This window comes from Phyllobates terribilis, unplaced genomic scaffold (assembly GCF_046119375.1).
Source record: "Phyllobates terribilis strain yellow unplaced genomic scaffold, ASM4611937v1 Scaffold_11__3_contigs__length_659146591, whole genome shotgun sequence".
In the NCBI taxonomy this organism is placed as follows: Eukaryota; Metazoa; Chordata; class Amphibia; order Anura; family Dendrobatidae; genus Phyllobates; species Phyllobates terribilis.
In genome coordinates this window covers 548,953,137-548,967,582 of record NW_027362771.1, presented here as the reverse complement: position 1 = coordinate 548,967,582, position 14,446 = coordinate 548,953,137, and the positions used below count along the sequence as shown (strand labels likewise).

General features: G+C 43.7%; 2 protein-coding genes across 3 annotated transcripts in view; one reads left to right on the top strand and one right to left on the bottom strand.

Moving 5' to 3' along the window:
* Nucleotides 1–14,446, top strand: part of RHOBTB2 (Rho related BTB domain containing 2) — a 48,399-nt gene that overhangs the window by 6,793 nt on the left and 27,160 nt on the right. The window contains exons 1-2 of one of the 2 annotated variants that reach the window (XM_073654018.1): nt 613–753; nt 835–899. In XM_073654018.1, coding sequence (XP_073510119.1) covers nt 847–899 — 53 coding nt within the window. In that variant the 5' untranslated portion in view covers nt 613–753; nt 835–846. Of the gene's footprint in view, nt 1–612; nt 754–834; nt 900–14,446 lie in introns of those variants that run through there. The other variant, XM_073654017.1, reaches the window with a different exon arrangement.
* Nucleotides 1–14,446, bottom strand: part of PEBP4 (phosphatidylethanolamine binding protein 4) — a 110,756-nt gene that overhangs the window by 94,253 nt on the left and 2,057 nt on the right. The gene's annotated exons all lie outside the window — the stretch shown is intronic.

The window sequence follows — 14,446 nt, the reverse complement described above, 5'->3', positions numbered from 1 at the left end:
TGCTTAAAAAACACGCTTGCGTTTTCTTCATTTTTCAATGGAGAGGAAAAAAAAAACGCCCGAAAAACCACAGTAAAAAAGACTTCACAAAATTAAATAAAAAAACACCGGCAGCTAAAACTGTGAGGAAAACGCTCAGGAAACGTCTGAAAATGACATAAAAAGACACTTAAAAAAAACTAAACAAAACTCTAGAGTTTCCTGAAGTGTCTTCTGCTTGAAAAACTCGGCGAGTTCACCTGAGTTTAAAAGATGCAGTGTGCACAGAGCCCGAGGCAGATATACGTGCCGCCAGCGTCTGTGCTGGTTACTTTGCATTGCTAATGCTTTTGAATTAAGTTGCCCTTTGGCTCGGTACGGTGCCGTGTCTCAGTTACTGGCTTATACCGGTACATGTGAATTCATCTATGTACTAAATGAGGAAATCCTGTCGGGAGTTTAATAAGAAAGGTGATGGAAAAAAACCTGCTCCTGCATGGTTGTGCGCTGCGGAGAATTGTAGTAGATCAGGTTAGATATCAGTGTGGCTCACACCCACTCCAGTCCATTGGTCACACTGCCCAACTCCCACCTGCGTGACGTCTGGAGGAATGGGGGGTGTACAAGATACCTGTCATTCTCCTCGCTCCACTACACACCTGTCTACATCTGTAGAGTGACTAAACAAGGCAGCGGAGTTCTGCAGAGGTGACAACTTTTTTTTTGCCGGAAAAGTCCAACAGTCACCTTGGAATCCTCAGCGCAGAAAAACAGGTAACAATCCGGACTCCAAGGGGGAAACTGAGACCTATGGTGGACCGAGCTCATACTAGTCTTTTTTGTTTTTCTGCACAGACCACCCTGAAAATGGAGGAAGGGGTGAGAGAGTTGATGCAGTTGACGGACTTTGATTATGAAGAGTGAGTATTTTATTGCATTTTCAATGGTAACCAAAGACTTTTTGTGGATGAGTATGTGAGTCTACGCCAATGTCAGAGATACTTGTAGCCTCAGTAAATGTCAAAATTTGACAATTGGACAGCCATGTTATAGGGGATATCAAACCTGTCACTTATGATTATGAGGAGGGAACAAACTGCTGGAGGGAACAATCCTGCATTGTGCAGGGGGTTGGACACGATGACCCTGGAGGTCCTTTCCAACTCTAACATTCCAGGATTCTATTTGCAACTACTAGGTGCCCACCTTAGGTTGGAACGTGGATATCTCTCCCAAATTGCCCATGCATTCAAAACTTTGACTTGTTCAAGTGTCCGTGTGTTTTCAAGGGGTAGAGCGATACCTTTGGCAGCAGCGTATCCCTAAAATTCAACCAACCCAATCCTTCTTCAACTAGAAGGTCTCCATACACAGATGGTCGACTTTTTCTCCAATGTGTACGTGAAGCCTTTGGCTATTAGGAGCCAGTCGGACAACTCCTGGTCTTAACCTGAGTTTTTCAGTGGCTTGAAAATAACATAAACCTCATAGTTTATGGGCAGTGTGGTGGCTCAGTAGTTAGCACTGTATCTTTGCAGCACTGGGGTCCTGGGTTCAAATCCCACCAAGGACAACATCTGCAAGGAGTCTGTATGTTCTCCCCATCTTGGTTTTCCTCTGGTTTTCTCCCACACTCCACTTCAAAGATAGGGAATCTAGATTGTCTTAATGGGGACAGTGATAATGTCTGTATAGCACTGTGGCATATGATGGCACTATGTAAGCAAAGCATAATACTAGTTTATAGTCATAAAGCTCAATGGAAACTAGTTGGACACCAGTAGGAAACTACTATGTGTGGCCACCTGGATGCCACCCTTTGACTAGCCCTGGAAAAATGCCACTTTACTGTAGTTGGTATTTGTGCTGTGTTATTTGTAATAGTTTGGTTATATTCATATGACCGTATTTTCAATCCGAGTACTGTCCTTTAAGAGCTCCTGCAGGCGAACGTATGAAAAACTGTCCAATTTTTCATCCAGAAAGCTCGGACAATTTTTTCTCAAATTTTCATCATATTTTCATCCATGTATCCATTTTTTACGTCCGTGTGCGATCCGTTTTCATACAACCATGTACTTGATCACATACAGTTTCCTAGTTTTATAATAGAATTCAATCTGTAAAAATCGGATGCTGCTCTGATGGTCCGCGTGGGATCCGATTTTTCCATTAATGTGTGAGACCTGGATGAAATTAGTGTATGCTGCGATATTTTTTCTCACCGACACTCGGACTGAGGAAATAGCACTATTGTATAACATGGGTCAGTGTGATACCCGATAAAAATCGGATAGCACCCGTCCAAGTTATACGCTCGTCTGCAGAAGCCCTAAAAAAAACCTGACCTCACACGGACCAGTACTATTCCTTTGGGCTGATCAGATGTCTATTTTTTTTTTTTTTTAACAAGGATCGCATTAAAAAAAATTGCAGCATGCACATGTCTCTTAATCAAACGTACGGTGCCCAATTTTTGCTGATACATTGCAGTTCTCAACACAGGAAGCTGTTTTTGGTCTGGTAAGTTTTATTTATTGCTGATGTAGGAAAAAGGATGAAAAATCGTCAGTTTTTACTCGAAGTTTTTTTTATAGGGTCGTGTGAACTAAGCCTGAGGGCTCGTGCACATGACCGTATTATCGGTGATCCGACAAAACAGCAGATTGCATTCGGACCAATTCTATGGGGCCGTGCACATGTTTGATTTTTTCCTCGGACAGAGCCGGTTTGGGGAAAAAATGACAGCATGCGCAGGTTGCATCTGATACTCGGATCGCATTCGGACATGCAAGTCAATGAGTACGTGGAAACCATCGGACTGCACTCGGATGACATCTGAGTGCCATCCAATTTCCACAGATTGAAACAATGGAGAAATTATTTTCTCCATCTTCTCCTCATCCAAGAGAATCGCATACACTATGATCCCACTCTGATCAAACTCTGTTCAGAGTGTGATTAGCCTAACGGGCCTGATTCTCTCGGATGAGAGAAACTACAGTCGTGCGACCCTGACCAAATATGATATTTTATCATGCCCCCATCAATGCATTGCCTTATGATTTGTAAATCATCATTCTGTAATGGTTTTTTGCGGCAGACAGGAGTGACTCTCTTAGCTTGCACCTGTTCACATGTCTTTCTGTTGGGAAGTGACCGTCAGTCTTTTGATATTTGCGGATGATGCTTGACTGACGTTAATATATTAACTACCATATCCACCCATACAACCCATGGCACTATGACTCTCCATCCAGGTCCTTGGTTGAATATTGATGAGTATTAGGACATGTAATAGATTTGAGTCTGGTTCTGCTTCACATCAATGTTGGTTGTGACCCACAAGATGGCATTACGGCAATGCTAAGTGGCTACATAACAAAAGTGAATATCGTTCTTTCATGAAAATGACCTGAAAGGTGTCCAATAATGTACACAATGGGTGGATTTTGTGCATCTTCATAAAGGAACTTAGATAGAAGTTCAATGTGCCGATGAAGTAGGAGGGTATACTGGGAAACGTAATGCAGAGTGCCAACAACCTTGAGATTTTACTTATTTTTCTCACTTATATAGCACCATTATTTCCACAGCGATTTACAGACATCATCATCACTGTCCCCATTGGGGCTCACAATATCAATTTTCTATCATTATGTCTTTGGAGTGTGGGAAGAAACCAAAGTACCCAGAGGAAACCCACGTCAGCTTCTATTCAACCCTGAGTTTCGCCTGTCGTCTTCTTCTGGGGAAAGCCAATATGCAAAACTCAGGTTCTTGGAGAAACATGGGGAGAACATACAAACTCCTTGCAGATGTTTTCTTGGGTGGGATTAGAACCCAGGACCCCGGCGCTAACCCCTGAGCCAACATGCTGGCCTGCATGTCATTAAATACTTAATAGTTTACTGATAGAGTGAAGGTCATGATAATCAATTCTGTCCATCTGATATGAACAGCAGGACAATAAGGCTTCTGTTCACATCACATTATAGCTCTTCTCTTGGCAAATGTGCCAGGAAAACCTTGCATCGTATACGCTAAGCATATCCGTAAAGCTTATTTTACCAAAAAGAGGCTAAAAGCGTGACCATTTGGACCCCGTCAGACCAGTATATAGGTACAACTTTATTTTTGCAATATGGAGTAACATATTAAATAACAATATTTCATACAAAGATATTTAGTAAAAAAAAGTATACCATGCGCTATATGAGACTTGACAGTTGACAGGCGAAACCTATGGTCAAGTAGAAGTTGGCGTGCCACATGTGTGATTTTTCTATGGGTTTTAAACTGTTTTGTGAGTTTAATAAAGATCGAAAGTAAACTGTGCTTTTCCATCTTGCTGGTACTCATTGTTACACAAGAGATCCAACACTTTTGTCATGAGCTTCCTCTAAAGAACAACTGGACATAGAGCAGCACTGCTGGGCCGTTTACTTCTGGGGTTATGCTAACAAAAGTGAAATATTGTAAAATGCATAAAGAATTACACATAAAGCAAGGCATCCTCTGGGATTTACCGAACCTGGATTTTGCATATTGGCTTTCCCCAGAAGAAGATTATAGGCGAAACCCAGGGTTGAATAGAAGCTGACGTGCCACTTGTCTGAATTTTTTGTGCATTTAAACTCTTTTGTGAGTATAATTTTGTGACAATCTGCTCTCCTGTTCTACATTTTCTGGTAATTCCTCCTTTCATTTAAAATAAGCTCTGGAGGCAGATTCTCGGGGAGATCTATCTCCGGCCCATAGATCTTAACAGCTCATTTACATATTAAGAAAAACATGGATTTCTCGGGAATAAGACATCGGATCACAAATATCAAGATATCATTTTTTTCACCTTCCTATGATCTACATGCCCATATAGGCGACTTAGGAGAGTAGATATTACCGACAGATTCCCTTTAAGGGAAACATGTGACAGTAATGTTAGCGACGATCGCTTGTGGACCTGCTGGTCTCAGCCGGACAGAGAACAACATTATCAGATGGGACACACCAATGCTCAAAGGGTGATGAAGGAAAAGGATTCTGGATGATGTGTATTCTGCTCAAAAAGATTTTTTTGTACAAAAAAGTGGTATTTTATCTGTTTTTCATATTGATAAGCATGTAGGACTGCTTTACTGGACTTTGCTCCGGTCTTCTCGGTGTCTATACGTTGAGGAAAGTGGTATAGTTATGGGTGACGTATCCCAGTATGCCTGCACATTCAGGTATGTCGCTTCCGTTGGAGGTGTATGTATCTTAGGGGTTATTTTTACCATATACATCTAATAGTGGCTCAAAATGTAATGTGATCTTATGTCAACTCATTGGGAACTTTAATGTTTTCTAGTTTCATGCAACCTTGCGAAAATCACAAAAAAAAAAATCCAACCAACTTTTTCCATTGTAGTTAAATTAAAGTTTAATATCACAGCTTTTTATTTTCAAATCGCAAACGCCGCCGCGCTGCAGCGGAAACCTTCGTCTAGATACACGAGATTACATAGGGAAGCGGATCATCAGGAGAACAAAAATGATGTGATAAATGGAGTCTGTGGTTCTGGAAAGCGGCAGCTGAGATGTGCCATTATTAATGCCGCTGCCATTCGTACTAGTATGAGTGTATTAGCAATGATTAGCAGAAGAGGATTCACACAGAGGATAATCCTGGCATCTTAATTACGGGATCTGCTGGAAGTCTGGAGACATAAAGCTGCCCTGTCAACCAGATAATGTACATACAGGAAGGTATACAGCAGCACTCCGTACACCGTACAGCCAGATTAGCGACAAATGTGCCCGCTGCTGATCTACCCGTCATCACTGGCCGGGAAACAGAGACCGGCGGGGAAACATTGCGAGCATATCCATGGGATTGGTAATGTGAGCATATTCCTTTTTTTTATGATCAGTTTTTCCGCAATGACAAATCTGTAAATTCCAAATTATTTTTTCTTTAAAATATAGAGTAGGAAGATTGCTGCAGATTATACCATAATTTATCTGCCGCAAAATCCCCATGTATTACATTTGGCTGATTTTAGGGCGGATTAGGTGCAGATTTCACCCTTTGCTGAAATCTGCAATAAATTTCCACGCAAAGGATGCAGATTTTTATGTATAGAAATTTTCAGCTGTGGAGATGAGAATTATTGAAATTTCAGCTACTTATTTACTAAATCTGTGCAGAAAATTCACAGCAAATCTGCATTGTGTGAGAATATGTGTGGTATGCGATTTGCATACTTCCGGTCCCCCTCCAACTAGATGTGTCCAAGCGGGGCCAGACACGTCTAGTTGATATGTGACTGCATGTATGCAAATCATATACTTGTGGTCACGTGCCTGCCTGCTACAGACACCGGAGAATCCTTACAGGTCACAGTGTGCGCACGATGTGAGGATTCACAAGTCTGCAGTCACATAGAGTGATTGCAGACTAGTAGCCTATGGCCGGACGACCCTTTTAAGGAGCTGATTCTTCTTGGTGTTGCTCATTCCAATATGAACCAGTCTAGATAAAGCCCCTTCTACCTATATCAGCACCATATACTGACTCCTACCCTGTGAGTATTATGAAGGGAGCTCACAGATAGACCCAGATATGGTGGACGGACAGTGTGAATATGGCTCAGCCGCTGTATTATTGATCAGTGACAGATATGGGACGTAGCGCACTGTAATAAGGGGCAGAAGTATCAGACATGCCGTTCTCTTCCAAGTATGTTAGGAATATGTGAATACCTCCATCATGTCCCGGTCACGGCACTATACACATCTGTCAGATCATAAACAATGTGTAACACCAATGTCACCTCTTACAATGCCAGACATTTCCACAATGTGTGCCGCATCTTGGCAATGATGGGGAAAAAGATATCTTGACTGGTCCTAAGGGCTCGTGTATGTGACCGTAAAAATGATACGAGCGCCATCCTTCCTTTTGACGGATCACATGTTATTCTATGGGGCCGTGCACCTGTCTGATTTTTTCCTCAGACCGACTCAGTCCAGATCGCAGTGCGCTCGAGTTGTGTCCGATTATCAGATAGCACTCGGCCATTCATGTCATGGGTTCGTGGAAAAAATCAGACCCCACTCGGATGATATGTGAGTGCAGTCTGATTTTCACGGAGAGACAGAATGGAGAAGATGGAGAAATTTTTATTTTTTTTTCTTCTTCACATCCGAGAAAATCAGATCACACACTGATCAAACTTATAGGACCGTTTTTCTCGGATGGAGAACATATACGGTCGTGTGACCCCCGGCCTACAGAGGATCAATCAGACACATGACAGATGCATTCAGTGAGCATGGACCTCCGTGACCTCCATGACGGGAGAGCTCTTATATTAAGGGTAAAGGCCATGGCTGGGAATATGCACCAGACGTCTCCCTGACAATTATTTAATTGGCCAGACTCTCAGGTCGATCTTGTAAGATATTAATGGCCGACGGAAGTAATGTCATCCCTCCCTGACATGCCGTCTGTAAGGTTAGGCCGCTCAGTACTTCGGTTTTTTTCTGTAGGTAAGAGAGATTACTAGTTTTTTTTCCCATATGGAAAATGATTCCTCATGAGTTTTTCACAAGCTGCAGGCGTCACCTTGCAAGCTGAACCTGAAAGCAGATCGATCACAAGATTTAATTGTAAAACTGCTTGTATTATTAAAAGGGTTGTCCAGGACTTTTAAAAATCTGCCAATGTGTTTTAATGATAAATAGAAGCTTCTTTCTAATTACCTACTGGTGCTGTTTCTTCCTGTGAGCGGCGCTATCGGTGGCCGCTCACAGGCAGCACGTGATTCCCGGCTGCAGCCGGCTCGGACATCCGCTGATGTCACAACAAGTCCAGGCTGCAGCCGAGGGTCCCTCTTCCATGTTCCACCGGTGGCGGCTGGGTTGTGGGCGGGCTTACCCCCGCATCACACCCGGCATCCACCGCGCACTCTCCCTGTCCCCATTCATTGGGAAAGCGCGCGGTGGATGCTGGGTGTGACGCGGGGAATAACCCCGCCCACAACTTAGCAGCCACCGCGGGGACCCCAGCGCTGAGTCACACCTCACTTGACGTGACGTCAGGGGAGGGGGTCACGTGCTGCCTGTGAGCGGCCACCGATAGTGCCGCTCACAGGCAGAAACCGCACCAGGAGGTAATTAGAAAGAAGCTTCTATTTATCATTAAAACACATTGCCATATTTTTAAAAGTCCTGGACAACCCTTTTAAGTAGATCTCTTAAACCTGATGAGGCTGGTATGCTTACTTAGATAATCCATAGCAAAATGGCTGTACAATTAATTTTGAAAGTTTAAATTCGTGTCGTCCACCTGGTCTGATTGACAGCTCCTCTGTGTCCCCCTCTCTGCTGAATCTCTGTCCACCTTGCCAGATTCACAACTTTCATCCTCTCTGCCCAATTTTGTGTCCACCTAGCCGGATTAACACCTCCTGATCTTCCCTCCTCTCTGCTGAATCTCTGCCCACCTAGTCTGATTAACAGCTCCTCTGTGTCCCTCCTCTCTGCTGAATCTCTGCCCACCTAGTCTGATTGACAGCTCCTCTGTGTCCCTCCTCTCTGCTGAATCTCTGCCCACCTAGTCGGATTAACATCTCCCGAGTGTCCTTCCTCTCTGCTGACTCCGCACCCACCTAACCGGATTGACAGCTCCTCAGTGTCCCTGCTCCCTGTTGCTGCTGAAATCTCACACTACTCAGTACAAGCTGCAGCTGCCAGTCAGCCTGGATGGGCAGAGACTAAATACACTTTGTATCATGAGTTCTTTCACTCTTTAGCTGGACTCATCTTAATAGCAGGATTATCCAGCTATTCTGACATGCATTTTCAGAACAAGTATACCAACCTCATTGGGTCTGGGAAATATATCTAAAGAGATTCAACATTTTACGTAGGATGAAGTTGCATTTACACTAATGGATTTCTGCCCATAACGATCGGTGATTGGTGATATAATGAGTCGATCGGCGCTCATTTAAAAGCCCCCTTATACTGGCCGATGCAAAATGTATGGGGTCGAGTGATGGCTACTGATGAGTTTCATGGGCACATGATTGTGTTTTGTAAATTGTACCGATCATATATAATAACCCTTTGTGCAAGCAGCTCATAGTGACCATGTAGAGGAGCCTCCCGGGAGGGAGAGACGGCCATTAGTGACAGGCGGTCTGAACAGGTTGTGAGTTCAGCAGGTAACAGAATGTCACTGAGCGACTTCTGCAGCTGATAAGATCAGACGATACAGAGAAAACAGTGTAAAAATGGACCAGTCATCTGCACATAGTGGAATCCGCCATGCTGTCATCTGATGCAATATCCAGCCTGTCAGTCACCGTGAACTTGCAAAACACTGAGGTATGAGGCATGCTGAGGACGGCCATGTCGTATGTGGGCTCTAGATTATTGGTAAATGGATGCTAGGAAAGGATGCAAAATAAAAGTCGGGTTTTAGGACGGAGAACATAAAGATTTTCTTCAATTTCAATGTAGAGTGGAATAGCAGTAGGGATCCGTAGCAGACAGGGCATGCCGGGGATTTGGAAATCTTCAGTTTTTCAGTTTCAAATTCATGTGGATTTATGGGTAAGAGCGATATATGGCTTGTACTTTTTAAGGCTTCATTCACATGTCCTTGTAATTAAGGACCGCAATGGTCGGATCGGCCACAGGTCTCCTGACCTGAACCTGACAGCATCAAATATGCCTATGAGATGGTGAAGTTCAGGTCAGGAGAGCCACAGCAGGTCCATACTTGGAAAACATCCGAATCACAATTCGATTTGTGCTGCTCCGGTCCACCGTCCAGTCTGGACCAATCAGTCTTCACTTCTGTGCCTCGTCATTATCAGCCTGGCATCCTGGGCAACACCACGTCAAGATGTCACAGTGCCAGGCACATCACAACGTTGCAGGAGAACTGGTGACAAGGACTCATGCACCATCATGGTCAGAGGTGCCCAGGATGCCAGGCACAGAAGTAAAAACCGAATGCCATGGAGGACCGGACCCCCGGACTAGAACAACGCGATTCTAATTACTTTCTAACTCTAAGGGCTTGTGCAAACGACCATAAGTTTCGGTCCGAGTTCAATCCGTCAAACCATCGGATGGCACTTGGACCAAAGGTTTTCAGTGAGGCCGTGCACGTGTCCGATTTTTTTCCTCGAAATGAGTGGTCCGAGGAAAAAAAACACAGCATGCACGATTTGCAAAGAGATCGCACTCGACCATTCAACAATCATCCGAGTGTGGTCTGATTTTCACGGACTGGCACAATGGCGGATCCCACTCTGATCAGAACGGACCGTTTTTCTCGGATGGCGAACACATGGTGGAGTAACCCTACGCTAAATGCGATGAGGACAGGGTACTTGCCATGGATCATCTCCATTATGACCTTCAAGAAATCCATCACTGGAAATATATTGAACAGATGGGAAGCCGTTATTATTTTTGTAAGGTATCGGTGGTCCCATTGATTACAGGGTCCACATGCTTGAGGGGAATGATATCATCTGCAAGTCCTGAATGAACTTTCTATGGGCACCCAATTTATATTCTCATCGGTCAGCTGTAAAAAAAATAACCCCTGGCACGAATACACAAGTACCGCACCCCTGTATACAGAGATCTCCGTGTCCTGATTGATGGTCATTACCCAGAAACGTCACGGTCTCTGTTCCTCAGGATGTTTTTCTGTTCTCAGCATCTCTTTGTCCCTTTTCCATGTGACACAAGACAGGACTGGCATTTTCTGGATGGAGCAAGATAAGGGCGTGTGCGGAGCTCACGTCTCGTACAATTACACATACGTAACCGGAGAAGAAGCCTGGGTGCAAACACAAGGAGGGACAGGTTTACTAAATGTGTAATAGTGAAAGTGGTGAAAGTGCAAAATTCCAGATGTAGTGATCTGTGCTTAGTGATGTGCAGTACTTTAGGGTGTTCTCAGTACGTAGAAAAGTGTTTCAAGAAAAGACAATAGGTGAACCGAGGTCAGGGTCATGGACGCCCAAGGGTCATTGATGCACGTGGGTAGGGAAGGCAAGCCGTCTGGGCCGATCCCACAGAAGGAGTCCGGACAGTCACAGACCGGTCAGAGAGCCCATGCTGACCCCTGGCCACCATCGAAAGCCCCTACTATGGTCACAAACTGGATCATGGAGCATTAGAAGGTGTCTGGTCTGATGAATCACATGAACCCTGTGGACGGTTGGGTACGTGTGCATCCCTTATCTGAAAAAGAGATGGCAGGATACGCTATGGGAAGAAGACAGAGTGATAGGGAATGTCTGCTGGGAAACCATGTGTCCTGGCATCATGTGGAAGTTACTTTGACAAATACCCCATACATTTATGCAGACAAGGTCCTCCAGGATGATTCATGGGGGGTCTGGAGGAGAAGACATCCCCTCTAAGGCAGGTCATCCGATCAAAAACTTTCCAAACCATCAGTCGGCCAGTTTCCCCATACACATTCAACAGTTGGCTGAACCTATCGATATCGGCAGGTTCAGCCGACATTAGTGTAATGTGTATGGGTTCCCTAAGACATCTATATGTACCATTTTATGAATTATTTCCATGATATATGGTTATAATGAGTTGTTTCAGCTTGGGGCACTTAGACTAAAGATTCACACCACTTGAGTCTGCGTTTCGCCAACATGTGTGCAGCTGAGTGAGAAGTACTATGGCTCCTCCTGGATTGCTTGTGATCTGACGCGCCCCCACTTAAAACAATAAGAGAATTAAAGAATTGTGAAACTAAGGCCTCATTCAGACAATCGATTATTTTTGCGTACGAGAAAATCAGACTGATTATTCTGATCCGAGGTTGATCAGAGTCTGGTCCGAGTGTCATCCGATTTTATCATACTTGGAGAAATTACAAAAAAAAAGTTTCTTCGCCGAAAGGGGAGGTTTATCAAAACTAGTGGTGCAAAGGAAAAGCGGCTGAAAAACCCCGGAACGAATTTCCAATGTGGAATTTCTCCACATTTATGTCTGCTCTATGAAATTATAGCTGTAGGGTTAGTGGTTGTATTACCGTCATACTCCTGGTGGTCTAGCGTGGTTTAGAAAGTAAAAACATATAATCGAAAACTAGAATGGGGACCATTGTCCTGTTCTTTCGCAGTCTGAGCCTAGGAGGAGCTTTAATGGAGTGGTAGGTCCCCCATCCTAGCCATCAATGGTGGTCCCAGGAGTTTATAACATAACATTTATCACCCATCCAATGCATATATAATAAATGCTTTTTATTAGAATAACTCTCGCAAGTGATGAAATCCTGATATTGATATACATTGTGTTTTGCATCGGAAGTTCAATCTGGATTGGTGGGTAACACTTAAAGTGGCCCTCCAGTCTGACATATAAGCTTAGCATTTTCAAGGGAGTGATTGATAAACTCACCTAGCACACTCCTTTTTTTTATTCTGACACAGAACAGCTAATTCCTGGGCTCTTCTTCTTTCCCCCAACATGGCAGATCACCCAGTGCATAGGATGTGCTTGGGTAGTCTGAGACACGCCTCCTGCTCTAGGATTGGCTGGCGCTCCTCCACTAAGAAGAGGGGGCGTGTCTGTCAGTCAATGCATAGTATGTACAGCGGGAAGTCTATGGAGCAGTGTGAGAAGAACATTTCCTCCTATTAGAAAACCACCTGATATTAGGTAACTGCTTGTTAAACTTTTATTCAATGGTTCCTTGGCTATATCTGTTTTATTCCTACTTAAATGGGTTGTCCAGAACTTATATATTTATGACCTATACCTAGGTTAGGTCATCAATATCAGATGGGTGGGGGTCCAACACTTGGCACCCCCAAAATCAGCAGATTTGAACGATGTTGAGAGCTGAAACAGCACAGCGTAGTGGCCGTTTTCAGGTACTGCGGCTCAGATCACATTCACTTCAATGGGCACCGGCCTGGACTATACGGCTCTGTATACCGCTTATATCTGGCGGCTGTCAAATGTTCAGTCCCTCACCGATCTGATACTGATGACTTATCCCAAGTATATCTAAGTCTTGGACAGCCCCTTTAAATCTCCCTTTGCTGACATCCAGCTCTTCAGTGCCACCTATAGGTAGTGACCCTGTGTTAATCGCTAGACTTTGAGGTTCTTCAAGGCTGTGCAGTACCTATAGAGAGCTCTCTCAAGGAGAGTTGACGTGCATAGCCCTTTAAGAAATGACAACCGTTAGCAATAACAATTACAGCTCCTGCAGGGGTTGTCACAGTATAAGTGATGGGCATGTGTATCATAGTCTGCTATTCCGGAAGTTGGGAAAGCTGGATCACTACTGAGGACATTATCTCTTTAAATTAGATGTAATTAAAGGGGGTGTCCACTTTTGTGTATAATTTTTTGCCATTTTGTTTTATTATAAACTTTGCACCGTTTTGTTTCCCTTCACATTCAACTTTAATGTGGTCTGTGGTCATAAATCAGCTGAGAGGAGCTCCGAAAAAAAGAGGTACAAACTACCATTGGACCTTCAGAATGAGCTCACTGACAGATTCTCAGTTAACTCATTCTGCAGTCAGCAATAGACAGAGCAACACAGGAGGCTGTAGATGACAAACGGTGCAGAATTTTTAATGAAACCCAATTACAAAAATGATTTTTCGCCAAAAATACATGCATTTATGTAAGAAAAAAAATAAATTATCCCTAAAGGTGGACGATTTAAGGAGTTTTATTTACGGACGATGTTTTATAGGAAGTGTCAGATTCTCCCGTTGCTTTGTTCTAGCACAACACGCTGCCTGGCATTACCTTATGTGAACCGTACGTGGTGTTATATAACGTCCCACGTCACGTCTCCTGCCTTCTCCTCCAGCCCTGCCTCTCTCACATGCTCTCCCTTTCCTCATCTCCTTCCAAGCCTGTACGTTCCTAAGCAACTTAATGTTGTAAATGCGACTCCCAGCATGCACTGCCTGCTAATATTTGCATACCATGAATATTCAAATCTAACAACCCTAAACCCAGTCTTCTCATATGGCCAAGAAATCATCACATGGTCGGGGGTGTAAATATTTAACCTGCGCCTTTTGTTCTGGACTCCTGCATTTACTATAATTAGATGTAATAAGAGTCCACTAAACTTTAATAAGGATTAACCGGGGGAATTACTGCCAGGTTTTATGCTAATTTCCTTGTTTTCCATGGTAAATTGACCCCTAATTACACAGTAGAGTTTTGTTCTAGAGATTTTGCTATGGGAGAAAAGTGCAAAATGCTCCAAAATCCACTGCAAAAACCCGAGGATAAACCATAAAGTATTTATGCATTTTTTTTCTATTCTTTTGATTAAAGGACTTGACGGGGAAAAAAAGAGGTTGCTGTGTTTGCAGAAATAGCGCCACTCTTGTACATAGGCTGTGTGCGGTACTGCAGCTCATCCTCAGCTGAAAGCAGCTCAACTTGATGC